Below are 27,739 nucleotides of genomic sequence, written 5' to 3'. Positions count from 1 at the left end.
AAGTGAAGCTGGTATTAACAATGTACACCTAACTTGTAGGCTATCAAAGTAACCAGACGCAGGACCCTAGTGATATCTGTTCTTGAAAGATAGCTTCTGATTATGTCCGTTGTTTGTTCCGAATGAAACAAAACATTATTAATTTTAGGGATTTGAGATAACTTACATATTAAGATATATTATCGGAAGTATAAAAGGAGTAGATGACTCGCAACCCACTATTCAACGATAAACGCGACTAGAAGAAACATTAGAACCACTTTTTCGGCATCAGAGATGCTGAAAACATATTATATTTCCGCGAAAAATTTCGTACTCTATATTTGCAACATCGTAGAAAGTACTCTCTCTTTGTAAAGGAAAATATTTTTTGAAACATGATATTATCTCTGGAAGTTGTAAGAGAGCAACAGAGAAATAAATGCACGTGATGACTGAAGAAGTTACACCCAATTGGTGACATGTATTTGAGGAGTGCTAATTTCCTGAAAAGCGCATAATGTAAGTTATTAGTGTGCAGCGCACCGCAAGGACTCGTCGTACCCTAACGTATGCAGTCCCGCCTCGAGGTCGAACCTATCCGGATCAATCTGCCCAATATCGAAAAACAAGCTGCTAAATGTAAACATTGTACACAACGGACCGACCGTGTCCTAGTTCCATATTAGGAAAGTCCGAAGTTCGAAACTCTGAGCATGGCTACATCACAATTACAACCTTGGCCATGTAAAACATAGACTTTTTTTGACCTCGCTCACAAGTGTCTTCTTTGTCATATCTTCATTTCCTCTGTCTACACTATCATATTTCTGTGTCACAGAAGTTTGATAAAATGTATGTGATAAAATCTTTTACAGTGTAACATAGCATCTTTGATCACATCTAGCTGTGACATAGTTCTGTGATAAAAGTTATGGTCGTCATCATACCTTTGATAAAATCTGTGACTGGGAAGAAAGAAAATGGTAGGCATTAAGTACACATGGTTTGTGAAAACCACAAAACTTTTAATATCACATTGTGAGTCACGTGAAATGTTTCATCATCCATTATTAAATAGTATATATAGGATTTCACATCTTCATAATGAAGTTCTCTCAGTAGAGTTTGATGGATTCCTTTTGTATCTTTTCTCTCTACCTCAGGCCTGCAGAACTCTTAAATGGGGGAAATATGACGTCTGCCTCACTCCACTTCTATTGGGGATGATCGACTTCCGCGTAGAGTTGTTTACATTCTCTGCCCGTGCGAAGGTCCATCAGTGGCGGCATGTAATTTTCAAAAAGGATTGTAATAAATTCATTGTCTTTATAATGCGTTATCTCGTTTCAAGGTTTACAATTATGCTAGATTTCCTGTCGGTAGTTTCTTTGAGATTTCTTTGCACCTAACCAGCTTTAGATTTTCGAAAACTTTCCTCCTATTATCACCTACGGAAACATAAATTTATAGTATTTAAGTAATGAACCTTGAAAGTCAGTATTAATTTCAATTCAAAATGACCCCAACGAGTGACGTTCTTAATTTAACAGTATATAAATAAATAATCAATATACAATTCGTAATAATGAACTTACCCGAAACTGTGCATTCCATAATTTTATTCTTAATATGGGCTTTGTTGAAATGTGGTTTAATATTGAAATGACGAGTAGAAATGAATTGCATGGGACAGAGTAAACAAGCAATTCTTTCGTCTTCAACAACAAAATAATCATATACCCATTTCCTTTGGAAGTAGTATTTCTTCACGGGTTTAGATTTTGCCTGTTCCAATTCTCTTTAACGTACGTTTTCCTCGGTGCGACTATTGCGATGATCGTTTAACGATGATCGTGCAACGATAATCGTTGAGCACTATTTCTTTGTATTTCCTATGGAGCTGTTTTCCTCCGAGCGACTGCCGCGACCCTAGAAAATACAAAGAAATAGTGCTCAACGATTATCGTTGCACGATCATCGTTGAACGATCATCGCAATAGTCGCACCGAGGAAAACGTACCTTTAAACTGCAGTACGCGTATTGTGTATTTATTTATATATTTATTTATCATTTATTTATTTTTTATTTATTTAGATATTTATTTATTTATTTGCCTGGAGTGCGTTACGATGTTGAATGACAGCATTGACATCCGGTCATATAGCTATCACTCACTTATCAACGTACAATTTATTTATCGTCCTATTACTAGTAAACCCAGTTAAGACCAGTAATGCAAGTTTTGTAAAAAACAGGAATTAAAACTTTATTAATGCACGAAAAATCATAATATGTCCTTCAAATAAAGTAATTGGTTTGTTGCCTGCATGCAACATTTCGGACTTGCTTCATTTTAGTAGAATACAGAGCACGGAAAGACAAATCGGGGACTGTACTTAACTTATTTTACACAAAAAGTGGACGTACTAGCAGACAAGAAGGTCAGTGACAGATTGTATTAGGCTTTTACGAACTTTCGACTCTCGCTGGTCGCCTAAAATCCACCACTGATCCACAGAACCTTACTCTGCGTTTGTTTATAAGACACTATAAGGGAAAAGGACATGGGCAGGGATTTCTGCGTCCTTCTCACTTCCTCTTTTGTGCCCAGGACTGAACTATAACATATCTTCATTCATTCATAGTCTTTGCCCAAGGGTAGGTCTTTCATTACAAACCCAGCATTCTCCAAGATTTCCTATTTTCTCCTTTCTTCCGCATATGAACTATGTATCCTAATGCCGTCTATCATCCGATATCTTCTTCCGTCCCGAACGTTTCTTCCGATAACCATTCCTTCCAGTGCATCTTTCAGTAAGCAGTTTCTTCTTAATAGTGGCCCAGCCAATTTCTTTTTCTCTTATCAGTTTCAGCATTATAGTTTCTTCACCCATTCATTCTAGCACAGCTTCTTTTCTTATTCTGTCAACCCATTCACACTCCATTCTTTTCCATATTCACGTTTCAAATGCTTCTAGTCGTTTCTTTTCACTTCGTCGTAATGACCATGTTTCTCCCCCCTACATTGCCACACTCCACATAAAGCACTTCACTACTAGTCTCTTCTTTAGTTCTTTTTCCAGAGATCCTCAGAAGATACTCCTTTTTGTATTGTATTAAAAGCTTTCTTTGTCATTGCCTTCATGGCAACAGCTCATGTCACTATCTGTAGTACACCCCAAGTACTTGTAGCTGTCCATTTGTTCCATGGCCTCATTTCGAATTCTCAAGTTTACCTTCTTTATTTTTCTTCCGATAACCATGGTCTTCGTCTTGTCAGTAAATTTAATTGAATTAGTTCGACTTGAAAAATAATTCACTCATATCTCCACCAGCTGTTGGGAAATACTAGTGTAAACAATAGTTAGATCCGTATACGACGTGAACAAAATAGTTTTCAGAGTGAGAGACCTAAAATGAGAGATCAGAAAGAAAAGACAAGTGAGAAGATGAAACATAACTGTACTGTCTATGAAGTCACTTGGCCGAGTCTGGCTACTTGTTAACGTGTAATGTAGATTCGTGATAGTGGGGCAAACTGGTCCGAAAGTTGTTGTGGTGACTAGATTACATTTCCATTCAAACGAAGCTTGGGTCTTGGCATTAAAGTCGTACCCTTCTGTGCCCCATTAAAATTACATTTTTATTGCTCTTCTTACTACAAGTTTCACTTACACCTGTACCTCCTTATTAGTACTGGACAGAATTGAGTCTTAAGTACATTTTGAGGCTAAAATTACGTCCATTACGTAACTTCCCCGCATTCTCGCGTCACAGCATTGTATTTGACACACAGGCTACTGATAAATCCAGTTTTCGTCCATGTTGGCATAGATAAGTGAACAGGTGTGTTATCAGCAGCTGAATCCGCAAGCATTTTTTAACATTATGAGTCGCCTACCTATCTAATCCTTCTTGAAGCTTGTGTGAAGTGCAATAAAAATACGTGAATTTTTGTTTGTTATTTGTTCAGCGAAGAAATACACTATGTTCATACATTATTGTTTTTATTAATTAATCATTGCGCCTGCGTATTCTGAGAGCTGATACTGTGAAGTTATGATCAGCATTACGGAGAGCATGGTAGGGATGGGAAAAAGAAGTCATGGAAAGAGAGAGAGAGAGAGTATGTGTGTGTGGTGGTTAGAGTGGGGATATAATAGACTGGAAGCAGTTTGAACTGGTTTGCCTTCATTGGTAGTTTCGCTTACTGTATATCTACCGGTAGACCCTCCTCCTCTTTCGCATGGGCCCCTCTTTTCTCCCACTTCAATTTGTCCTCACTCCACTATAAGCCGTAAGGACGAGAGTGTATTGTTGCTACATCTAAGCTTAGGCACGTCTTCGTAGTGTAGTGTGAGTGTCCTAACAACATTATGAATAAATGTGATATATCATATAAATCCGTGCTTTTAGAATGAAAGTGTTAGTGTAGATTACAGTGTCAGCAACCCCAGAAAGTGAAAACTTGTGTTAGCGTGTTTGATGGGTTACATAAGCGTTGTTATTCATAAAGAGAATGTGACTTGGAAATGAAAACATCATATATTTTGTACGCGTGTAGTTGAAGAAAAGTAAAGTGAATATTTTGTTTATTCGGACAAAATGTGACTTAAAATTTACAAAAAAATTTATCATAAAAATGTGATGTTCGTAAGAGTAAGAAAATGTGACTTTAAATAAGTGGAAATAAGACGTTCATAGATAGAAGCGTATTACGGAACTGTATTTGAGATTCATGTAAGATATTAGTGTTTTCTTTTTTAAGAGTCTTTTCGACCTATTTATGACGCATATTTTCTACCTCAGTGAAGAAGTACCAAAGATTTATAGTATTTTTTAATAGTTAATCAGTTTTCACGAAAATCGCTATAATTATTCAATACCTCATAGATTCGTAACTAATTCTGTGTCAAGCAATTTGTGAATGTGTAAACATAACTTTGAACTGCCAATATAGAATTACTAAACGTTACAAAATGTGTGCAATAATATTACAATAAGTATATTCAGCGTCAACTAGTTTATATAGATGATTCAAGATAACAGCATAGTTGCAATATTTTTCCTCGTAAGTCATTTGAATTGTTCCTCTCCTGTGTTGTGGGTAATGTGATCCGGTCGTGACATTCAATTTACTCGCTGCTGGACTGTTTCTGTAGTGCTATGTAAATGCAAAACAAACCAGTATTGCACATGGAAAAGTGCACGTTAAGAAGCACAAGTGTACTTCTGTTTACAGTATTTAATTGACTTCTGCAAATCAGCATCAATTTCGGCATGGTGAATCTGCATATATTTTGCCAGCGTAAAATGCACCTTTTCATGGAAGATATTCCCGCAAGGTAAATATTTAAATGTATACTATACACTGCATAATAAGATACACAGATTTATCAGTTACAATAGTAAATCGTTGTGGGATGACAACTATGTGCTCATTAATTATTATTTTTGTGGCTTCCTAACCCAGATGAATTATAAAAAAAAAAATAGAATTCTTCTGTGATGATGAATGAATGAAAAGACACGATTAAACAGATTATATTGTAAAACTTGAGGACAATCATTAAAAGGAAACCTAATAAAATGTCAGCTTCTTTCTAATTTTTAGGGAAAAAATATCCAATTATAGTGAAGTTTTAAAAGAATAGTGACGTGGAAATTCTCTGACATCTATTAGATTTTCTCCTGTTTATCTGTTCTTGAGCAAACTGTTAAGTTTTTCACGATTTTACTTTTCTTCTTCTTCATATTCAACCTTTGGCTGTTGCCTGCCTATGGAGAATTATTGGGATATCACAGGGGAACGGAGTACCGGGGGGGGGACCCCTGTGGTGCCTGTACCACGGACTGTTCAACACAAATGATAAATTCAAGGAGGATCGGGATTTGAACTCAGACTCCCTGGTTTATATGACCATTCTGGTTTATAAGCCCATTGCCCTAGTACTGAGCCAGCTGTGGTGTTCTCAGTCTGTTATTTAAAAACTCTGGGCCATATTCATATACATTCTTAGTGCGGGCTTCCGGTGGATGATCAGCGAACTAACGTTTTTCGTATTCATAAACCAGTGTTAGCTATATGATATGATATGAATCCTGTACAAGTAATCAGTCGATAGCCGGGGCTAGTTTAGCACGTAGCGCGGGCTAGCAAAATGTCTATGCATAGCACCCTATGTTATCAACTACTTACTACACGGTTATCTAGTATCAGTGGAATTAGTGGTTGCGGAATGGTATTTGGTAAGGTGATTCCGAAGATTCGCCTTACACTTTGGGAAAATCTCGGGGAAAACCTTATCAGATAGGCTAATCAGTTTAAGTGGGACACAAATCCACTCCAAGTGACTCTAGGAGTGAGAGTCGAGTTGGGTAACCCCAGACTATACCAGTGTCATAAAAATGTTGGCTCGATAATTGTTTCAATACAGATTCCACACAAGTATCATCAGGCTTCACAAGTTTCATTGGCGTCAGCCCTGCTGAGTTAAAATATGCTCCCAGTTTGCCGCAGTAATGTCTGAATCATTTTCTTCTGAGGCGCGGTAATTTCACGCAACATTTTGTGAATCTTATTCAAACTTAATAAATTGTGTTGTTAGTAAATAAATTACGTCGTATCATACGTAAATATCTGTTTCAACAGATACCTTACACCAATGCTTAAAGTGGCTTTGAAATAGATGACGGTATGCAACTAATAGGAGTAGCTTAAATATAGAAAGGCTGGTGGTGATAATTTCAAGATAATAATCATGTAGAATTATTAGTTTCAAGTTGGAATAGCATATAACATGGCCTATTTAAAAACTTAAATTGTAAAAACCACAAATAACCTCTTAGCAAGAAACATAATTTAAAAAATGCACTAATAGAAAGTTACTCATCTCTTATATATTTATTTAATGGGTAAGACATTTGAAGACCTAACATTCTAAATGTGCTAAGTGCCAATTTTTTAAATTTTATTTTATTCAATCTAAGGGAGGAACATCTACTGTATATGAGAATATCATACTAACTTAAATTGTCTTTGTCGTAGCTCAACTGTAAGTGACTCATTCGTGCGCCAAAAGACGGTGTTGCAGGTATCTCAGCATGCATTGCGCAGTATGTTTTTCATAAGTATCTCATAAAGTTGTTTTTGGCACTTAGCATATTTACAATGTTAGGTCCTCATTTATAGTTAACGTTGTTATCCGAAACAGTTTCCTACACTTCCATTCTTTCCCATGTTGGACACATTGTGTAGTCTAATACAATTTGAAATAACGTAGCAGTCTAGCTCGTATTACAGCATTAATCGTGTCCATCCCGAATTATTAAAAGTTGTTGACTCTTTATAAGAAAAATGTATTCTAGTTTAATTCAAATTAATAATATATAGGAGTTTTCATCTTAGCCATAATATGAAATTAAATGTAAAGTAAATAAAATAAGCTGTTTGGAATGGATGGTAACCTTATGTAAAGGTATAGTACATTCACATTTTATCAGTCTTACATACTATAGAGTATTCGGACCTTAAATTGCAGTAGAGCGAAGAATGGAAACTATTTGTCTCTTTCCTTCTCATGAATTTCGCCATAAGTGCTATCCTGTTCTAATCTAACGAGGTTTCCACATTTTCGAAAAATATATAGTAATCGATTAAAACACATGAATGTATAGTTACGTAGAGAATTTGAAGCTGGTTCTGTTGGCTTAAATTAAAAAGTCTTACGAAGTAATTAAGGGTGAAAATGTCAATATAATGAAAATTTACCCCAAATGCAAAATCTTCGCTACACGAAACATATCTCGTCTTAACTCCTATATTAAATCCGTTAGAAACTTTTCATTTCTACTGTTGGTAAAGAAACATTCACTCTCCACGTTCGCAAGTTTAAATCTACTTTTTAATGATAAGAAAATGCAGAATCTCTTTCTTTTTAGTCATAGTCAGAAATTTTTACACGAAAACACGAAAAAGTCAGCCAGCGGAAAACTTTTTTTCGGTGTTTTCTATACATGGGGTCAAAGCGGGAGAAATGTCCTTCGAAGATGGAAGTTATTTTTAAAACAAACCCCAAGTCTGTAGCTTATTTAGTTCCATATTTATGACTTAGGAAAGGGTGGATATCTATTCTGTTTCGTTTTGACGCGTCGAGATAGCTCCTGCAGCTATCGTAAAACATACACACATTCGAATTTTTCCTCATGAAGATCACGGAGTTACATCTTGAGACTGTCACGTGCATTGACGATCATAAGCAATTTTATAGTGTAATATATCCAATTATATACAAGTAAGGGTAGTAATTTTATGTGTGTGTGTTAGTGCTTGTGCGTAGAGTTTCTTAAAGTAAAACTTGTGCAAGATAAAATAAGATATAGCCCTATAAGATAGCAGAGTGTAAAATGGATTCTCAAATTAAGAAGAAACGTTTCATAGATAAGCTTAAGCCATTCTTGCACGCGTTCTTCTGTAGTTGACGTCGCAACAACGCACTTCATAAGCGCTGTACTGCAATTTAAGGTCCGAATACTCTATAACGGTATGCCCACCGGCTTGTTTCCAAGGTTTCAGATGCGTACCCGGCTGATACCGGCTCACTAAAGCACTGCCTTACACAATGCATGCTGAACCATTGAAGCAAACACTAATTAAACGTCTGTATTTCTGTAGCACATTATATGATAAAGACAAGGTTAGCTTTGTTGGTCAAAAGTGCAGGCATTCATAAAAAGGAAAACAAAGAGTAACTCGTCGCGCCGGTTATATTAGCGAAATGTTAGGACTTGTCCACTAAAAAATATAGACGAGTGCTGAAGGATGATTTTGCCGACGGACGACGCAATGGTACGACCCAGTTCTCAGTGGAACACTCATGTACACACTCTTCAGATATTCACTAAATCCTATAAACGTAGAATTTCGTTTTACTTTCTTGCAGAGAACATGTAAAGATATCGTAAATCAAGGTAAGTTACAGTAAGTTGAAGAAATGTCGTAACTCGCGATGCTTGGTATATCACTATACAATATAGGGTGTAAGGAGTATAAGTGCCATTATTTTAACTGATGATTATTCATGTCACAAGGAAGAAAAATGTCCTTACAATTTTTTTATAATTGCAATATTTAACTAATTATTAAAGTTTACAATATTAAACGTCTTGCAACGTTGCTGGATAGGGAGGAGTAGGTTTATAAGTACACACTACAGCTCAAGCGGGTACAGACATACCTGTACAGAAGCTCTATTCTAATGCAGGCGCGGACCATGATAATACTGTTGTTTACATAAAACGAGCAGCAAATACAAACTTTCAATCTCATTAATAGAACATTATGGTAAATTTACATTTTATGTAACAATGTTGCTCCGTTTTTTATTGTGTCTAAAAAATAAACTAATGGTTTTCTGCATAAAATCACACGAACTTTTTTCTAATGCAGAATTTTAATATTTCCCGCTTCCGTAAAGCAGCATCATTTTAAAACAAATTTCTGGTTGTGTGATTTTCGAAACGGGTTAAGAGATTCCTAGTTTCTAAAAATCGTTGAGAAACTGCTACAAAAGTTCGCCGATTAGGTAACCTTCTTTGAGGAAAACGTTGACGGTACATCCTTCTTGCCGCACTTGAATTACGACGACTTTCTCCATAAATTAATAACATATGATATTCCTAAACTGTGAATGACATTGTAAGTTGTTTATTGAATACCCTGTATCGAACTGCCATCCGCTCTGCAGTACACCTAGGGACAGGGAGCTTGAACTCGGCTGACTCGTACTTATGTCTATGCACAGCACTGCCTGCTGAACACATTGCCACGTCTCTCACGCCAGAATATTAACAAATTTTTATTTAATTTCACGAAAACATAATAGAACACACAAATATTTATTTAAACTAATATTAACTCTTTGCTAGATATATCTACTGATGTAATTGTTTTCGTAATTTTGCTAACTATATAAGCAGTATAACGCGAATAAAATAAGAAAAGAAATATTTTGTTTTCTGGGAAAACTATCAAGTTTTGACCCTATGTTGTATCGACATGTTTTGATCCTGTAGGTAGACCGTCCCCGATGACTGTGAAAAGGACTGCACTTATTCCCCCTTACACCCTGTATAGTAGCTTATGCGATGCATTGGTGGAAAAAGAAATTTCATCGTTAACTTGGTTAAGGAGTGGAAACTGCTTTGTTTTAGTGCTATTTAACGACTCTGTATCAACTACTGGGTTATTTGGCATTGATAGAATTAGTGATAACGAGTTGGTGTTCGTTGAGTTGAGGCCGAGGATTCGCTATATGATGGCCTGACATTCGTCTTACAGTTGAAAAACCTCGGAAAAAATCCTATAATTTAATTAGGCCAAGTGGGAATGGATCCTACGCCCCTGTGCAACTCCGGATCAGGAGGCAAACTCGTCCGTATTCCGAGCTACGCCGGTGACAACCGCTTTGTTAGTCGCTCGTTGCTTCTCCAGTTACTTTTAAAGAAGCTCGTCAAATTCGTAGCAACACGATGCAGCATCCTGTTTTTTTTTTATGAACTGCATTCAAATCCAAATTCTGTCAAGAACATGTGAATTTTGTTCGGTGTTGTTTGGCGTTTTTTTTTGTTCAGTCAGTTTGTAGGCTAGTTTTCGAGACCGGAAAGATACCTAATCAGAGCCGCATCTGTGGCTAAAGTGCCAGCGCGCTGGCCTTCCATCCAGGCGGATCGGATTCGATCCAGATTCGGTTAGGTCGTAATGGAATTTGTGACGGAAAAAGCAGACGTTGCGAAGGATTTTTCTCAGGGTATTCCCGTTTCCCTCTATCATTCCACCAACACTGTCCATCTCCCCCCGCCCTTTTCATTTCATCTATCATCCACAATAGGAAAAGTAGGGTAGGGTGGAGTGAAATCTTGGGGTAGTACGGGTTTCCGATGCTGATATAGGAAGAACTTGGGGCTTCAGGCCCGTGAGGCTCATCAGGCTACTCGTCTGCGGACGGGACCTGGCTATATTAGCGGCTGATGCAGGATGGCCCACCTGTCAGCGTCGGCTGATCAGGAAGGGCTTGGGGCTCGGGGACCCCTGAGACTTATCAGGCTACTCGTCCGCGAAACGGAACCTGGCTCCAACAGGGGCTGAAGTAGGATCGGGGAAGCACATTTGCGATAATTTTCTAGAAATGTAATCTTTTTGCGTCAAAAAGGACAACCCGTTTGCAGCATGGTTCTGCTAGTTTCAAGGGCATGTTTGCGGCAAGACTCGGCAATACGTGGTGACTGCTTAGAGGTGTGTCAATTCTTGTTCTAACATATGGCCATATTTTCCCTCCCAATTTTCACAGGCTTAGGAATGTCCACTGCTTGGTTAAAAATATGGCTATACTTCAGTGACAATAATGCCATCTCGTTTGATGTTCATAAAAATCTACAACTTTGTTGCATGGAATTTCATCCCCAACACTTCAATATACTGCAAGAGTTCAAAATCTCCATCCTGATATTTCTCCCATTGAGAAACGATGAAATTAATTTTGTCGGTCGTACTTTTTTTATTCATGTTACGTTGTTCGGAATTTACAGAGTTTATCTTGATGCGGGCAATTGTTTGCATTTCCAGTAGAACATCGATGGTCTTGTAAATGTTAGGTTGTGGCGAATAAAATTGAGAATTGTAGAATGAATGAAAGGATTCAGGCCCATTTGTTGTTCGTAGGCCATCAGATGGTTCCGCCGCCCAGAGAGAAGGAGGAAACCGGGCGTCTCCATCTGCATATGTGTTCAGCATATTACAGTCTGCAATTTCCATGTCATTAGTGCGGGCGATTGACATAAGTTCTGCGAAAGCATTACCTGCTTCTGAAGATGGAAGGAACAATTTTTACGTCCATGTTGCTGTAGAAAACTTTCGTGAGTAGATGTAGGTACTGAAACAGACAAATGAGCATTACGATATCAGTGGTGCCAACTTTAATTTATAAGCTTAGTTCAGAAATATCAACATTCTTTTTTTTATCGATAGTTTAAGTGTTATTTTTTGCGTTATGCGAACATTACGATATCGGTGGTGCTGTTACCTTTTGGACATCCTTTCAGTTTATCAGGCTTAAAAGATGTTTTTCGATATACCGCAATCGGTCCTCCAAAAGCAACGCAAACTGGCTGTGATTTAATCCTGATTAGCCGTTCTGTCGCAAACATGCTGTCACCGGCAGGATGGTCCACCTGTCAGGTCGGATTCACGAATTCCATCCAGACTACCCGTCGGACTTGGACAGTCATCGCATATAAGGACACACAATGGGCCAAATCGTGCCTAAGTATACAGACTCGTCTCGAGTTCAGTCCACGTAATGCAAAGGCAAGCCTAATCAGACATTATCTGAGGGGGAAATTATACCTAGTACTGTACTTGTTTTTTTTTTTTTTTTTAGACAACGTTCGAGATGATTGAGCATAATTCAACAGCCGTGTATAATAAAGGATAGACTTGGTTCTTATCTGGTAATGAACAAAGCTATTTGCACAAGTGTTACGTCATACAAGAGCACTTTTCTTGTTTTGCAACCGTATCCTCCGAAATATTTAGTTTAAATGTAGACTCTAGACTTCGTATTATGGATATCAAATGTAGGATTTCGCAAACAGTCAATAGTACTTTAATATAGATTATTATCAATGCAAACCTCGCTCAGATGTCAGTTTACTGATGATTCCTCGTAAAGGAAGCCGGAACTTTATTTCAGTCAATTGCTGGGAGATTTGTGGCGTGCATAGCGACTGTAGAGTAGGCTTTCTGCGAGTACTTCTTTTTTATTTTTAATTGAGTTACTTTACGACGCTGGCTGTAACAACATCTCAAGTTATTTAGCGTCTGAATGAAATGAAGGTGATAATGCCGGTGAAATGAGTCCGGGGTCCAGCACCGAAAGTTACTCAGCATTTGCTTGTATTGGTTGAGGGAAAACCCCGGAAAAAACCTCAACCAGGTAACTTGCCCTACCGGGATTCGAACCCGGGCCACCTGGTTTCGCGGTCAGACGCGCTAACCGTTACTCCACAGCTGTGAACGAGTGCTTCTACTTTACTTGATACTCGGGCACAGCCATAGTTCAGCTTGACATATTAAAGGGACATGCTATGTGCATGTAAGCTGCATAGACCTTTTACACAACGTCTTTTTTCTAACATTGTAGTTAAAATTCGGATTGTAGATTCTTCCAAAGCTCCAGAAGAATTGAATAATGTTAAAGGAAAAAATTATTCCGTGACCGGGTATCGAATCCGGGACCTTTGGCTAAGCGCGCCAACGCTCTACCACTGAGCTATCCAGGAAAGATACACAATCTCGGTCCAATTCTTCCCTTTTATGTCCACATACTTCAGCAAAACAACGCACATGTGCGTTAAACATGAAACCACAACTAAAGTCATACAGTATAGTATGCACTCTATATGTTGGACCATTGGCGGTTGTCAGACTCACTTGAAGTAAGTGGATATAAAAGGAAAGAATGGACCGAGATTGTGTATCGTTCCTGTCCCGGGACAATTTTTCCCCCTTTAACATTATTCAAACCTGCTTTAAAGAAAGCTAAACCTGAAAACCTAGATCAGCTCCAGAAGGATGTTCAACACCTCATAGGCTAGTTGTAAAGTCTTCCTGAAATGATCTTATAGTTTGGAAATATTTTCTGAACGGACCATGTTCACTAATTTTCCCAATAATTCTATCAGGCTGTTAGCAGGTTTTATAAAACGTCATCAGGACTCGATTCCGGCTTATCTTGAAGGATTTTTGGTGGACAAAGCGATAATGAAGTAGATTTTTTCCGATTCATAGCTTAGTCAGTTGACGGACGCCTTTAACAAAAAGAATCGACGTTCCATCGTATGAGATTTTTTTTTAAAGATTTATTTGAAGTCGCATAACTGCTGGGTCTTTTTGCGACCACAATATTCATATACAGAACAATACAAGACAAGCAGTGAAGATTACAAACAAAGTACACAATATATTACAATGTATCTAGAGGTAAAAAATTAAATAAATAAACAAAAAAATAATGAACACAGTATAAGAATAGTATAAATTTTACAATCAAATCATATTGTACAAAGAAATTTCTTGAAAGAATTGAACTGCTTGTAGAAGAACATTTGCATTGTCGAGTGCATGTAGATATGTTGTACTTTTTCCTTGAGGTGTGGTATCTTCGGCATGCTATGGTGACGTGTTTGACAGTGAGGAAGCAATGACAAGTTTCGCAGGTTGGTGGTTCATTTCTTGATATGAGGTAGGAATGGGTTAATCTTGTATGACCAATTCTTAATCTTGATAATAAAACCTGGTCTTTTCTATTAAGCTTGTGGATCGGTATAATAAGAGAGCATTTTGATTTGACTTCGAAAAGTTTTCTTGAGGATTGAGAGTCCAAAGTTTAATCCATGATTGTTTACATTTACTGTCTATGAGGAAAATGAAATCTCGATGTTTTAAGAGGGTATTCTCGAGGATGGTAGAATCTTCAGTGCTTTCTTTGGCTTCTCTATCAGCTGCATCGTTGCCTGCAATGCCACAATGAGAGGGTATCCAGATGAAAATAAGTTCTTTTCCTTTTGTTAGAAGTTTATGATATAAGATTTGAATGCCTTGTGTTAATTTATCAGTTGTCCATGCATTACTCAGCGCCATTGAGCTTTGAGTATGAGATTTGTGGTTATGGGAAAAGATTTTTTATACCAACTGAATTGAATCGAATCGAATTTAGGAAGGGCGGCACTGTGACCTTTCAAAATTTATTGAGTTAACTCTCAAGCTAGGCGCATTCCCAAATTCACACCAGCTGACTGAAGTTCACTGCGTACCCCAGTTTCGAGCAGGCAACCCACTCATCCCTCCGTGCGTCGCCAGCCAGCGTTCGAGGAATGTTATGTGATGATAACGGAATATAGAAACGTTGACGGAATTACGTAATGCCTAATATGGGGAAACGGGAAAATCCCGAGAAACCCAGCTGTGACTTGTCCGTCACAAGTGTCACTATGGATTAATAAACGAAATTGACCAGGACTGCAGGCTGAAGATCCTACCACTCAGCCACCGCAGGGTAGATTTTGTTTACTAACGCCATGTCCAAGGTTAAAGCGAGCAAGGCGGTTCGTGCGGTGCGATGCGTTTACTGCGGTTGACGTTCACAATCAAACTGTGTGTAATAAATGGAGTTGTCCAACGTGAACACGAGACGCGTGCGATTCATACGATGCTGTGAAGCCGCACCGCACGCATTGTTTGGAATTTAAAACGGTTTGATTTTCACCGCAGATGTCGTACGGCAAGCAATAGCAATTGAAGTGTTAATTTCCGAAGTATAAACAAGAAATGTATTGTGGAACAAAAAAACCCTCAGTACAAGGATCGTTTAGCTATTGACAAAGAATGGAACTCTGTAGCTGATAGTACAGGATATTCAATTAAGTTTAAAATAAATAAATATGTAATTATATAGGTTTTAATCAATGTTTATTGTTTTCAAAACCCGTGATAATGAGATTACTTAAACATTAAATTACTTTCAATTAAAATTATTGATAAAAGGTGTCTCGCACATTTTCTGCTGCTCTCGACGTACGATTGTTTGCCTTCGAGTGCTGGAAATTATGATATCCTTGCGTCACATTATCTTCCGAGGCATTGGTAGAAGTATCCTATTCCTTGTCAATTATAGCGCCATGGAAAATTATTTTACAATGTGAAATGCATTTTCTACAATAATTTCAGTAGATTTCAACAACATTCCATTCTATAGTCATTCTTCAAAGTGATAAACGGTAATTGAAATATGAGGCCATTATCTTCTTTTGAACTCTTCTAGTATAGGGTCTCATTAGATGTGTTCTTAAAGGATAAGCTTTGTCTCCTAAGAATAAAAATTAAGTTTTCCCCCCCCCCCCGAAGTTAGGTACCTGCGCAACTTTTCGTAAAGGTAAAGAGTCTTTTTTTATGTTTTGATAAATAGCTGAGTTATTAAATATTCATGCATAATTGTCTTTTCCATATGCGTCCACGTCGATCATTAAAAATCGATATTTTGCATTAAAAACTGCCGTTCGCAGTTACATTGGACACCTTCGCTTTTCCTCGCAGATATTTGCGATGCGTGTTTCCCGCATTGCTCGTGCTCGCATTTACTTAGGACACGGCGTAATACTGTTGCTTACCGCTCCGTTTCATCGTATCTGTAGTTAAAATGGTGTTAAATGATTATTATCGGACTTTTTACAATTTTATTCCGTTAACAGATTATAATTCCATCGACTGTCAATAGTCTTAGTGTTAAAATCTAGCCGAATAATTAGGCCTACCCATTAAGCGATCAAATGAAAATTATTTTAGAAAATCACAGAACAAGATGGATTATAACGGAATGATGAATGTAATTTAAAAGACCGTAATCGTGAGAAGCAGCTCTAATAACGTGTGTCCACCAATGAGATTGATATCGCAGTGTTTTGTTGTCAGCCTCTGCGCCCTCGGATGTTACTGTTTTAATACCCTAACTTACTTTACTGACATACTTCAATTACTTATCAAAAATAATCAAATGGTACTTACCATTGTAACTTATCAATCATTCGGCCTCTGCTCTTAAACATGCGTCAATCTATTTGAAGATATTGCAGGAAACGGCCTGAAGTTTATTTTGCTGTTTTGCAAATCTTGCTTGAAAATATTTCCCTTCAAATCCTCTAGATTAGGCCTACGTGGCTTGTTTGCATGTACTTTTCGTTTAAGGGTTGCCCACGTAACAATTTATGTCCGGGGATGTGGAAGGCCACAGATCTTTGCTAATCATTCTCTCATCGAAGTGGTGGGACATATGTGCCGGGATAATTACTACAAAATATCCTCTTGCACGATTTGTGAGAATTTTTTGTTCACATATCTGTCGTAAATGAACATTCTGTTTCTAAATTATATTGAATTTTAACTATAGGCTATTACATAATGAACCCTCACACAGAGCAGTAAACGTGTCAGACTAGCATCATAATCAACTCAATTGCGTACAAAACCGGTTATGAACTAGCATGACTCGCTACGACCGATCTTCACTACGCCGGGAACATAGTTCGTACAGTTTCTGATCAATCTAATCTGTGACTCCCGATATGTTGTACAGGGCGATCCGTAGTAACATGAGACCTGTTCTTATTTATTGTTCAATAATCTATATTCATACATGTATTGTAATGGAGTGAGAGTTTTGTCAAAAATGGATCTTAACCTGTATACCAATGCGTGCAAGACAATTAATATCGTGAGGCTAATTGAAGGGTTCAGAGCCATAGTGGGTCAAACGCCATTCATTAAAAACGGAGAGAGCAAGAGTTAAAGTTATATGAATACCATAGTTTAATGAAAGTTGATGTATAATTTAGTTTTAAAGTGCACACTTTTTATTGCTTGCTATAGGCTTCATTAAATTATGGTAATCACTTAGTTTTAATCTTTGTTTTCTCCGTTTTTAATATATGGCGCTTGGCCCACTATGGCTCTGAAACCTTCAATTCCTCCCACTGTCTAACCTAATAACACAGATCTAAGTTTTCAAAACCTGAGGACATCTTTCCTCTGAGATCATGAATATCCTGGGCCGCTGTGCATATACTCCACTTTTTCTACAAAATCTCACAAAATGAAGTCTGATGGTATCAGGTCTGGCGAATTTAGAGGTAACATGATTCGTCTATCTCGATCACACCAATTGTTGCCAGATATGTCTCCCAGACAATCACTGACGTCTGTTGCCAGTGAGGAGATGTACCATCCTGTTAGAACACGATACCCATGCTGTTTTCTTGTTGTTGCAGTGGTTCGAATAAGTTTTTCGTTATGTCCAAGTATGGTCCTGCTTGAACTGTCTCTTTGCACTAAACGATATTTAGTTTATTCAGTAGTTGCCAATAACTTCTTTCGTTTCTTACGCAGTACCAGTAGGGATAATGCAGGCCTGCAGAACCCGTAAGTAGGGGAAATGACGTCAGCCTTACTCCACTTCTATTGGGGATGATCGACTTCCGCGTAGAGTAGTTTACATTCTCTGCCCGTGCAAGGTCCATCAGTGACGGCACTGTAATTTTCAAAAAGGATTATAATAAATTCATTGTATTTATAATTCGTTATCTCGTTTCAAGGTTTACAATTATGCTAGATTTTCTGTCGGTAGTTTCTTTGAGATTTCATCGCACCTAACCTGCTTTAGATTTTCGAAAACGTTCCTCCTATCATCATCTACGGAAACATAAATTTATAGCATTTAAGTAATGAACCTTAGAAGTCACTATTAATTTTAATTCAAAATGAACACAACGAGTGACGTCCTTAATTTAACAGTATATAAATAAATAATCAATATACAGTTCGTAATAATGAACTTACCCGAAAGTTTGTGCATTCCATAATTCTTAATATGGGCTTTGTTGAAATGTCCTTTAATATTGAAATGACGAGTAGAAATAAATTTGATGGGACACAGTAAATAAGCAATTCATCTTCAACAACAAAATAATCATATTCCCATTTCCTTTGGAAGTAGTATTTCTTCACGGGTTTAGATTTTGCCATGTTCCAGTTCTCTTTAAACTGCAGTTCGCGTATTGTGTGTGTGTGTGTGTGTGTGTCTATATATATATATATATATATATATATATATATATTTGGCTGGAATGCGTTACAATGTTGAATGACAGCACTGACATCCGGTCATATAGCTATCACTCACTTATCAACGTACAATTTATTTATCGTCCTATTACTAGTAAAACCGGTTAAGACCAGTAATACAAGTTTTGTAAAAACAGGAATTAAAACTTTATTTATGCACGAAAAATCATAATAAATTCTTAAAAAAAAAAGTAATTGGTTTGTTGCCTGCATGAAACATTTCGGACTTATTTCATTTTAGTACAATGTAGAGTACGGAAAGACTAATCGGGGACTGTACGTAACTTATTTTACACAAAAAATGGGCTTAATCGGCTTTATTAGTAATGGGACGATATATACATAGGTATACTTTCTTACATTATATGCACACATACATTTTAAAGTTTATTTTACGTGTATTTTAACTTATTTATTTCCCTCATTAATTGTTCTCTTACTTTCTATAGGTATGTTCCTAAGGTTTTTATTATCTGTTCATTTGTAATTCTTGATAACGTATTGTATACCTGCCGCCGCGAGAATGAATGTTGATGCAGCCGAGCGTAACTAGAACGCTATGACCGCACTGGTAGAAAAAGTGGGTGGGGTAAGAAGGGGTAGTAAGGCATTCGCTCTGAGAAGCTACAGTTCTGCAGGTCTGGGATAATAGACTACAACATCATAATTTAACTAAAATCCTGTATCACTCCTGTTTATACATTTTATTACGATTTTATTTTATGTCTTCCCAAATGGATCAGGCTATATTTTTTGAGCACTTTTTATATATACAGTAAATTACATCATATATTGCTGGCGAACAATGTCTGATTAGACTGCAGCGCGAACTAAAATATTAGTGTCTACATAAAACCACAGTCTAGTATATAAAGTCACGAAGCTCAATACGTAGTAAATATGCATCCATAGATAGTTGCTAACCACTAGGATCACTACTATCGCCTCATTATAGACAATGCGAAATAGTACCTGCACAGTCTATTGTTCCTAGTACCCTCATAAACTGAAGCTTCGTGACTGTATATACTAGACTGTGATACAACGCTAAGGATGGTTACGGTAATTGGAATTCAACCCCAGAGCCTTGAAACTTTTTTATTAATGAACTAGTCCAGAAGTGTAACTCTTTATCGCCCATATTTCTCGAACTCTTGAACAAACTCTCTTGGTAGATAATAAAACGATTGAGTAACAATAACCCATTGGAAAAAGTCGTTATATCCACTTGAATTTTTTTTTAGCTAGGGAGAAAAAATTTGCATACTTTTCTCATTCAAGCTATCAAAATATATATTTTTAAAAAGATAAAGAAAAATATAATTTATTAAAATAGAATGTACTTGACTGATTTTGCGGCTGGATAAAGGATGCAACTGATTCTGGAACTATGAAGTGTCTGTCATTTTAGTTTCTCATCATAAATCACTGAAGGTTGTACGATAATCTTCTGTTCCGACTTGAACTTGACATTCCTGGCATGGACTACCAATGTCTCACCCCTCCACTTGGTTTCTATGAAGAAACTTGTTTCTGTATTTCATAGTCATTCTATTTAAGTTGTTTGCCCGGTGATTATGTATTATTTTATTTTGTTTTGTAATCAAGGTGTTTGTTTGTAATTTTCGTATTTTTCCCTTTGTGATTTCATTCGTTATTGTAAAACTTATTAAATTTTCTAAAATTTAATTTCTATTTGTCGTGTCTAAAACACATATTTTCTTTGAAATGGATGATTCACGTCCTTGAAGAACAATTGGTGTGATTATGTCCTTAATTTTTTTTATTTTTTAAGTCGTGATTACAGAGTACAGTACAAACACTGCACGTTGTAAATGCTGCATCTGTTCGTAAACGAAATGCAGTATTACATACCAGTTGTAGATGAAATGGTTTAGTAATACATTTACGTAACAAAATACTATTGTTAATAGCTTATAGATTAATTTGTTTATTAATACATGCAGTCTTACAATATGTTCGGTTTTATATAGTTTATTTTTTATATGTTTATTTACAGTCTTAAACACAAAAAATGACCGATCCTCTATCCCAAACTCTTCTTCCGTTCACCATTGCTTCCAGTGCATCATCCTTCAGTAGGCAATTTATTCTCAGCCAGTGACTCAACCAATTCCTTTTCCTCTTCCTGATCAGTTTCAGCATCATTCTTTGTTCACCCAACCTTTCCAACACAGCTTCATTTCTTATTCTGTGTGTCCACTTCACACGTTCCATTCTTTTCCATATCCACATTTCAAATGCTTCTATTCACTTCTGTTCAGTTCGTTGTAATGTCCTTGTTTCTGCCCCATATACTGCCACATTCCATACAAATCACTAGTCTTTTTCTTAGTCCTTTCTCCAGAGCTCCGCAGAAGATGCTCCTTTTTCTATTAAAAGCTTCCTTGGCCATTACTATCCTCCTTTTGACTTCCTGGCAGCAGCTCTTCGGCGAGTGCAATATTAGACTTATAGTCCTGAACTCCTTACATTTCTTAGCTTTATTTTTCTTCTGTATTGGAATCAACACTGTCTCCGTAAAATCTTCAGGCCATTCGCCTTTCTCATAGGCTATACCTATTTCGTTGCATAATGATTGAATTTGCTTCTTGTCTTTACCCAAGCATTTCACTAATTCAATGGGGATTCCGTCAACTCCTGTTGCTTTCTCATTCTTCATATCCTTAAGTGCTAGTTCAATTTTTCCGCTTAAAACAGAAAATCCTTTTTCGTCTTTTGATACGGCTTCTTCATCTTCTATAGCTAAGTCACCTGGACGATTCCTTGTCTCATATAACTTTTCTACATAATTTGTCCGTTTAGTATTCCTTGTTTGTATTATTATTATTATTATTATTATTATTATTATTATTATTATTATTATTATTATTTTATTATTATTATACATTTATAAGTTGTATTAGCTCTGAGCTACGTACTTCACAATTTTGGACCAATCATCTCTATTCAAGCAGCTAATCTTGAATTAGTTCCTTACAAGAATAATGAATGTAGCCTATGAATGTATTATTAAATGCAAATTGGCGTAGGCCTATGCTAGGTGGCAGTATCACATAATCTATTACAAAAGACATATGCATAAAGTTTACAAGAGTAGCTATGAATAGCAACAATACGAGAATAATACAATAAGTCGAATAACAAGATAAGCTTATTTACAAAAAAATATATATATAATAATAATAATAATAATAATAATAATAATAATAATAATAATCATCGTAATAGACAATAGTAATAATAACAATGAAATAATAATTCATAATTCTTGCTACTGAACTAAATTTCATCTCCAACAGTCTGCCCTTTCTTAAAGTCTTGCTATTTACAACAATCTTCCTAATTTATTTTCAAATCTTATGATTAGTTAGGGAATGGCCCTCAAAAGCCATTGCAGGTAATTGGTTTCAATCATCTATTGCTCTATTTAAAAACAAAGACTTTCCTATATTAGTCGCTCTGTTTCCTTAGATTAATTTTATGCATATGATCTCCCTTCAAGTAATATTTCGGTTCGACAAGTCTACGTTCTACATCCCTCCATGCCCTGTGCTCCGATTGCACCTTAAGAAGTGCAAATTTTGTATAAAAGTCCAAACAGAAAATACTAAAATTTTCTTTCCCTTACGGGCGGTCGTGTGAACATTACTCTCGTCATATATAGATTACAGTAAGAAATGGGAGCATTATATTTTTAATTTAAATGTAATGACTGAAAAGTACTCGACCAAAATTTTTATATACATACTTTGTTCTCATTTCAGTGAGGCCTTGCTTGCACTACCATCTCTCACCGTTTTCAAACAAGAGGCCCCTTCACCTTCTTCTCAAAATGATACTGGGTAAGTTATGTCGGTAATGTGGAAGTAAATACAGTCTGAAAATATAGTAATTTTAAATTAGGATTGGTTGAGTTTTTGAGTTGTTTTATTGTTGGAGTTGAACGAATTTGGTGCAAGTTTAGACTTTGTAAAATATAGGCTCGAGCAGTGATACTAGAAAATTTCAACATTGCATTCAGGCTACTAAAAGTTAAAGAAAAACCATAAACGCAGTTAAGCACTTTGCAGATTGTTATAAAAGTACAGAGTGTTAAAAAAAAGTATCCAATATTTTAGGAGGTGCTAGTATGCATCAAAACAAGAAAATGCTGTCTAATATACATGGGTCCTACAACACATACTTTCTGAGATCTGAATACTTATTCATAGGAGGTGCACAATGTGACGTCCATTCATGGCAGTGCATTCCTTTGCCCTCTGGCGTAAGGAATCACGCACTCTTTGAATTTGACCTGGTTGTTCTTGATAACCAAAAGTATAGGGGATTTAGGTTTGGGGAACGAGCAGGCCAAGGTGTGGGGCCTCCCCTATCAATCCAGCGGTCCTGAAATGTCGGCGTCATGTGTTCACTCTCATTGCGAAGACAATGTGTCATCATGTATGAACCACATCTGTAGTCTTTGCTGACATGGCACATACTCCAGCAAGGTATAAGAATGTTAATAAGAATGTTCTGATGAGCCCCAGTTAATCTCTGTGGTAGAACGTATGGCCCTTAATCTATCGCCAAGAACGCCTGCCCATATGTTGATTGAGAATCGGTGCTGATGCCTTATTTCTTCAACTGCATGGGGATTTTCATCAGCCCACACATGCTGATTACGAAGATTCACAACACCATCTCTGTTGAACGCCGCTCATATCCGCAATCAGACTTTTGTTTTCGGTATTCCTTGCGACGTATCAGTATTCCATGCCAGGGGTGTCAACTACGGTATGATTATCTGGTAGCCTGCTATATTGTAGGGCAGAAAAATGCATTGCCATAAATGGACGTCACATTGAGCACCTCCTATGAACACGTGATCAGATCTCAGAAAGTATTTGTAGGACCCGTGTTTATTAGACATTTTTTTTGTTTTGATGCATACTATCACCTCCTAAAATATTGGATACTTTTTTTTAACACTTTGTATAAGATATCGAGAATACTGCCAGTTTTGTCAAAGTTGTAGCAATACATTTCATTTTCGCGAAACATAGATTGCTGAATAATGATCAAGGAACCTCCCTAAGAGACAGTTGTGTCTTTCAGTTGTGTTATGTGGCATTCAAGCTGTACACAACGATCGAAACGCAAATTTAATGCTGAATAGTTCCGCGTATGGCATAGGTTTATCCATAACCACTGGATTGTTTGTTACCTTAAGAGTGATCCAGCGTCATACCGACCCCAAGTCACGGAATTCTCACCATGTATCCGTCTAGTGTTTATCATGTGAAGATTAAGTCCAGATATGGAGTGAACTCAAAAACTATGCAAAGTCTGTAATCCTCATAGAGTAGTAATAAATATAATGGGTTTTAAAGTTTTTTTAACGGCTTTTATATTCTTTACATGAAAAAGTGCAGTTTCAGAACTCAGAATGCCAATCATTCAGTTTCTAAAATTCACCTATGTATCATATTTATTAATACATTAATTTGAATATTCAGACTGAAATTAAATAGTCAGTCAGTTTCAAATGACGCGTCCTGTACACTCCAGTGCATTGATGGTCGGATAGTATAAATAAATCAAATGCTACCTACCACATACCTACCCCAATGTACTAGTGACAGTTGAAATCTGTAGGTCTCATGTGTATTGATGGTCGGAAGATGTAAACAAAAAAATTCTCTTTCTTCCCTGAGTATAGGAACAACCAATAAGATGTTTGGCAACGATCTTTTTGTTCAGTGTGGGAAGGAGGGAAATCAGTGGTGGAATTCAACACATACTGGCTAATGAATAATGAATATTTTATACGGAGTAACAAAAAATACAACATAAATTATAACTGAACAGTGATTCCAAATTAAATGAGTATACAGGGCTACTACAAAAGAATCATTCGTTTTCAAACTGCTATATTTTTCAAAGTATTACTCGTACAACAAAAGAACCGTACGCGCAACACATTTATTCCCACACTCTACAAATGTTCTATGTGTGCCCCTCGGGTGACACGACATACGTCCAGGCGGTAGTCCAGTTCGTTCCACACATTGTGTAGCGTTGTCCTGTCAATGGTCATTACCGCATTATTGATGCGCTCCCTCAGCTGTACCAGTGTTTGTGGCAGTGGATATACGTAGATGCGGTCCTTAATGTACCAAAGGTAGAAGTCACATGGTGTTAGGTCTGGTGACCTGGGGGGCCAAGGGAATAGAGCTTGGTCAATGTACCAACACGCCCAATCCAACTATTCGGCAGTTAATGGTTCAGGTATTCACGAACATCAAGCATCCGATGAAGGGTCGCCCCGTCTTGTTGGAAGACAAAATTGTCTCGCATATTCCATTAGGCCTATACAAAAACTCTTTTCTTGTTTTGTCACCATTTTGTGCAGGAACTAGACTCATGCTGCCATCTGGTGTACCCAATGCAAACCAGGTTTGTTTCCGGTTCTTTTGATGTATCACTCATTGTTGTACGAGTACAACAGTGGAGAATATAGCAGTTTGAAAACGAATGATTCTTTTGTAGTAGCCCTGTATTTTAATTTAGTACCAAGTGACTCTTAAAACAGAAACATAATATCTGTCACTCGTACATTGAGGAGAGGTTGTAGTTTGTAGTACGATTTGTCAATACCGTCCCGACCATCAATGCACTCGAGTGAACGCACACAACCTACAGCATGTTTGCAATCGAACATATTATCGTTGTGAAGGACTAGAATGTACAAAGGTCGGTAAGACGTAGTAATTTCATTCTATTGCATTATTTTAGTAATATCTTATAGCTGCTAGCTACTACCTATAAGTACCACAACTTCTGTAATAATAATAATAGTCTTTATTGAACAACTTTCAGCTATTTTTTATTTGTTCTGGAGACCTGGCTCGCTTCCTTGCAGAGTGAGGGTGATTGTGGAGTATTGGTGGAATGATGATATAATAGTGAGGGGAAACGGGAGAGTCCCGAGAAAAGTCGCGCTCGTTTTGTTCACCTGAAATGTCTTCTGACCGAGACGGGGATCGAACTCGGATTGCCACGGTGAAAGGCAGAGGGTAATCACTCGGTCACTGGCGAGGATGCGAACTTTTGTAATGCTAGGGCATGTTAAGTCAGGTCAATGGTGCAGTACCGTATTACTTGTTACGTTTATAGTCGATATTTTGAATAACATGTCTGAATGAAGATAGAAATAGTACATTTCACTGTATTATGTAATTGTTGAACGATGTTTATCATATTAATGATATCGCCATGAAAAAATTATTTGTACAGACGACTATTGCACAATTTGTCCAATTACACAATAAAGATACTTTATCGTTCATGAGTTCATTATCTCAAATCATTTAGTTACTTAATCAGAACATTCTTTCATAATACATCGGTAGAGTTCGGAAACATCCTGTAGGCCTATATGTACGTTATATCATGTTCGTATAGCGTATATCAATCATATCACTGAAATTGAAGGTGTTAAATTAATTTTATGTATTTCCAAAGTAAATAGACGATTTCATAACAAATCGAGAGATAGGGTTGTGAAGAGAAGGAGGAAGAGTTTACACATATGCGTACTGCGTATGTACGAAGAAAAGTGTCTGTGAGCTGGGGAATAGGTAAAGAATTAGGCCTAACCATGAGCATTGTGTATATTGGTTTTATTTTTATCTTGTCATGAAATTATCGAACTTCAGGGAGAAATAGTTTTAGCAACAGCGATTCAGAAAGTATAAGGAACCTGAATACTTCAAACTATGATTTCAGTTCCGGTCAGACCGTAGTTGAGAGTGGACGTGTTTTCTTGTGCTGCTCCCAGTATTCCAGCGAAATCTTTTACAATGGGGGGACCAAAAAATAACCGTAAAGTGGAAAGTGAAAGCGGAAATGAAGTGAGTGGAGACAGCAAAGTAATATCTACTCTAAAACAAATGTTTGATGAGTTTAAATCAAGTATACAATTGGAGATAAGTGCATTACAGCAATCAGTTCAGTTCATGTCAAACAAGTTTGATGCATTTAGCGAAGAGCTGTGTAAGACGAAAGAAGATCTGAAAACAACACAGGGGCAAGTGCATGATCTAAAAAAGGAAAATGAACTCTTGTGGAAACAAATAAATGAACTCCAGCAGTACACGCGTAGAGACAATCTACTGGTGTTTGGGATTCCGGAAACTCCGGAAGAATCCGTTCCTATGATTGTCCAAAATATTTCGGAAGTCATCGGAGGACCGGAGCTTGTCGCTGACTTAAGTGTTGTACATAGGCTACCTGCAAAACCCGGCAAGACGAAGCCTATTGTCGTCAGATTCAACAAAAGAATTAGTCGAGACACATGGCTCCAGAAATTCAAGTTAGAAGCGAGGAAACACCCAGAAGGCCCAGGAATTCCGCTACAAAGGATCAACCCTTTGCTACCTGATGGGAGGCTGACTGCTGGTGAACATTTGACAATTGCCACCCGTGACCTACTAAACAAAACAAGAGAGGCAGCTAATCAGAAAGGGTACCGTTTTGTATGGACGAGAGATTGCAAGGTATTTATTCGTAAGGATGAAACGAGCCCTGCTTATAAGATAAATTCTTTCCAAGACCTAATTACATTGTAATTGTCTTACTGTCTGATTTTTGTTATCCTTTTTAATGTTAATATTTCTAAACAATGGATTGTCTAATAAATGAGCTAAATTATTATTCCGCTAATAATAACACTCGCACAGCAGTTTTGGAAGACTTTAACTCTTGCAACAGTTACATTGGTAACAATTTACACGATTTTAAATTATTTCACTTAAATATACGCAGCTTAAATAAACATTTCCTGGAATTCTGTGCCACTATGCAAAATTTTAATAATCCTTTCGACTTCATTATATTGACGGAGGCTTGGTTAAATCATGACTCTGGCTATGATTTACCAGGTTATAAAAAGTTTGTCAAAACGAATAAATATAATAAATGCGATAGTTTAGTTGTCTACTGCAAAAATAATATTGATG

At 37.0% G+C, this 27,739-nt stretch overlaps 1 protein-coding gene across 11 annotated transcripts in view; it reads left to right on the top strand.

The window, feature by feature from the left end:
- gem (transcription factor CP2 like gemini) overlaps positions 1 to 27,739 on the top strand; it is a 506,340-nt gene that overhangs the window by 327,149 nt on the left and 151,452 nt on the right. For 8 of the 11 annotated variants that reach the window (XM_069828892.1, XM_069828852.1, XM_069828927.1 and 5 more), the window contains one exon: positions 22,502 to 22,579. The exons of 2 other annotated variants lie outside the window; for them this stretch is intronic. In XM_069828892.1, the coding sequence (XP_069684993.1) occupies positions 22,502 to 22,579 (78 nt within the window). Of the gene's footprint in view, positions 1 to 4,272; positions 5,329 to 22,501; positions 22,580 to 27,739 lie in introns of those variants that run through there. One more of the 11 variants, XM_069828936.1, reaches the window with a different exon arrangement.

The sequence above is a fragment of the Periplaneta americana genome, chromosome 1 (assembly GCF_040183065.1).
Source record: "Periplaneta americana isolate PAMFEO1 chromosome 1, P.americana_PAMFEO1_priV1, whole genome shotgun sequence".
NCBI lineage: Eukaryota > Metazoa > Arthropoda > Insecta > Blattodea > Blattidae > Periplaneta > Periplaneta americana.
Note: the sequence above shows the minus strand (reverse complement) of the source record. Positions and strands in the feature narration are given on the sequence as shown.